The 2,269-nt window shown below is 35.9% G+C and overlaps 1 protein-coding gene across 1 annotated transcript; it reads left to right on the top strand.

The window, feature by feature from the left end:
* Positions 1 to 233: 233 nt before the first annotated feature.
* Positions 234 to 2,264, top strand: LOC143549988 (enolase-like; the record flags this gene model as incomplete). The annotated part of the gene is made up of 9 exons (XM_077040744.1): positions 234 to 342; positions 1,091 to 1,154; positions 1,282 to 1,346; positions 1,426 to 1,473; positions 1,549 to 1,635; positions 1,719 to 1,799; positions 1,873 to 1,974; positions 2,047 to 2,127; positions 2,232 to 2,264. Coding segments are annotated over exons 1-9 (627 nt in total), but the record flags the coding sequence as incomplete, so codon positions are not given.
* Positions 2,265 to 2,269: the final 5 nt, after the last annotated feature.

The raw sequence follows: 2,269 nt of genomic DNA on the forward strand, positions 1-2,269 counted from the left end.
CAAAAGTCAAAAACAATGACTTTTGGGACCAAACTGCAAATATTACGTGGCTACCAACTTTTAAGATCTGCCAATACTCGTATACTTGAAGGACTATTATTATAACTAATCGCCAATGGTTTTGAAAACCGGCTGCTGATCCAACGGCTGAGATTGAGTAGCCCCTTGTACAAGGAAGGAGACTGTCTGCGTCTACTTATTTGTTCCACCAAACCATAACCATAACCTAACCACAAACAAACTTGTGAATAATCAAAAATCTCAGATCTTATTCTCATGGCGACTATCAAGGCAGTCAAAGCTAGACAAATCTTCGACAGCAGAGGCAACCCTACCGTTGAGGTTCATTTTTTACCCCTAGATCTTTCAACTGATGCTGAATTAACTTTATACGTATTTAATCGGTTGATTTGTTTTCATTATTTGATGCATCGGTTGTATCGTCGTTATCGTGTATTTGGATCTGTTGTTGTTTGTAACTGATTTAGAGATTTTGTTACTGCAGTAAGTTTATGTGTTCAATCGGCGACTTTAGGTTTTGTAATATGCGGATTAAAGTTTTGTTGAGCAGTTTTTGGTTGATTTGCTTCAGTTATTCGATGCATCGGTTGTATCGTCGCTATAGATGCTGATTTTTGCGATAAGTTGTGTATTTGGATCTGTTGTTTGTGATTTTGTTGCTAAGGCAAGTTTATGTGTTCAATCGGCGTATTATTACAGTTTTGTTGAGCATTTTTGGTTGATTTGTTTACACTGTTCGATGCATTGGTTATATTGTTGTTATAGATGCTGATTTTTGCGATCTATTCTGACATGTATCTGGATCTGATTTTTGTTATTGTGATTTAGAGATTTTGTTGCTGAAGTAAATTTATATGTTCAATCGGCGACTTTCGTAGAGTTTAGTTGAGCAGTTTAGGTTGATTTGTTTCGGTTATTTGATGCATCGATGAAATTGTCGTCGTTTTATATGCTGACTTCTGCAATTGATTTTAACATGTGTTAATTAGATTTATTATTGATTTGAGTTTTTGTTAGTGGATCTATCATTGATTTGAGCTTTTTATTAACTTAAATTTGGGATATGTAGGTTGATATTACTCTTTCCGATGGCACATTGGCCAGAGCTGCTGTACCCAGTGGTGCATCCACCGGTAAGATCTGTTTCATTTGCCTATGCAGATTCAGTTTTTACCAAAATTGTTAACTTAAAGATGTAAGATCTTGCTGTTTTGAATATAGTTTTGTACTTATATAATGTGTACTATTTCTGTCTTGTAGGTATTTACGAGGCTCTTGAATTGAGAGATGGAGGGTCAGACTACCTTGGAAAAGGTGTCTTGAAGGTGTGTGCTGTTTGTTTTGGTTGATAGTTTATAGTTGATACTCTTTGTTTATAATATTGTTTTTGTTTTGTTTGACTAGGCTGTTGCAAATGTGAACACAATTATTGGCCCTGCTCTTGTAGGCAAGGTTTGTTTATGATCCTCAAGTCAATGCATTTGTTTATGTGACACAAACAATCATAATAAATCAATTTTGTTACAGGACCCGACCGACCAAACCGGAATTGATAATTTCATGGTTCAACAACTTGATGGAACTCAAAACAAATGGGGCTGGTGCAAGCAAAAAGTACGGATTTCAATTTATATTTTTAGTTATTGATAATCTTTGGTGTGGATTGGTACTTATTGTTGAACCATTGTGTTGTTTAGCTCGGTGCAAATGCCATCTTGGCAGTTTCTCTTGCAGTTTGCAAGGCTGGTGCTGCTGTCCTCAAAACCCCCCTCTACAAGGTAACTTTCCAACTTATATTGCTGAATGATACTTGTTAATTCATTTGTTTGACCAGAAAGCTTCTGCTTGCAGCACATTGCCAACTTGGCTGGTAACAAGAACCTTGTTTTGCCAGTACCTGCATTTAATGTCATCAATGGTGGATCACATGCAGGAAACAAGCTTGCCATGCAGGTACAGATTATCTCACTCTAATTGTTTTTTTTAAGTTTTAACAAATTGATTCTCACAAGCTTACTTTTTCAGGAATTTATGATCCTTCCCGTTGGTGCTTCCAGCTTTAAGGAAGCAATGAAGATGGGAGTTGAAGTATATCACAACTTGAAGGTGAGTTGGAACACAGTTATTAAATTTATGGCTAATTATTCTGCTCATTTACTGATTTAAAGCTTATGTTTTTGGAGAACTAATCTTTAAATTTTTAATTTCAGTCTGTGATTAAGAAGAAATACGGTCAGGATGCAACAAA

Source organism: Bidens hawaiensis, unplaced genomic scaffold (genome assembly GCF_021521415.1).
Source record: "Bidens hawaiensis isolate Kalapana, Puna unplaced genomic scaffold, B.hawaiensis_p1.1 tig00015877_1, whole genome shotgun sequence".
Classification (NCBI taxonomy): Eukaryota; Viridiplantae; Streptophyta; class Magnoliopsida; order Asterales; family Asteraceae; genus Bidens; species Bidens hawaiensis.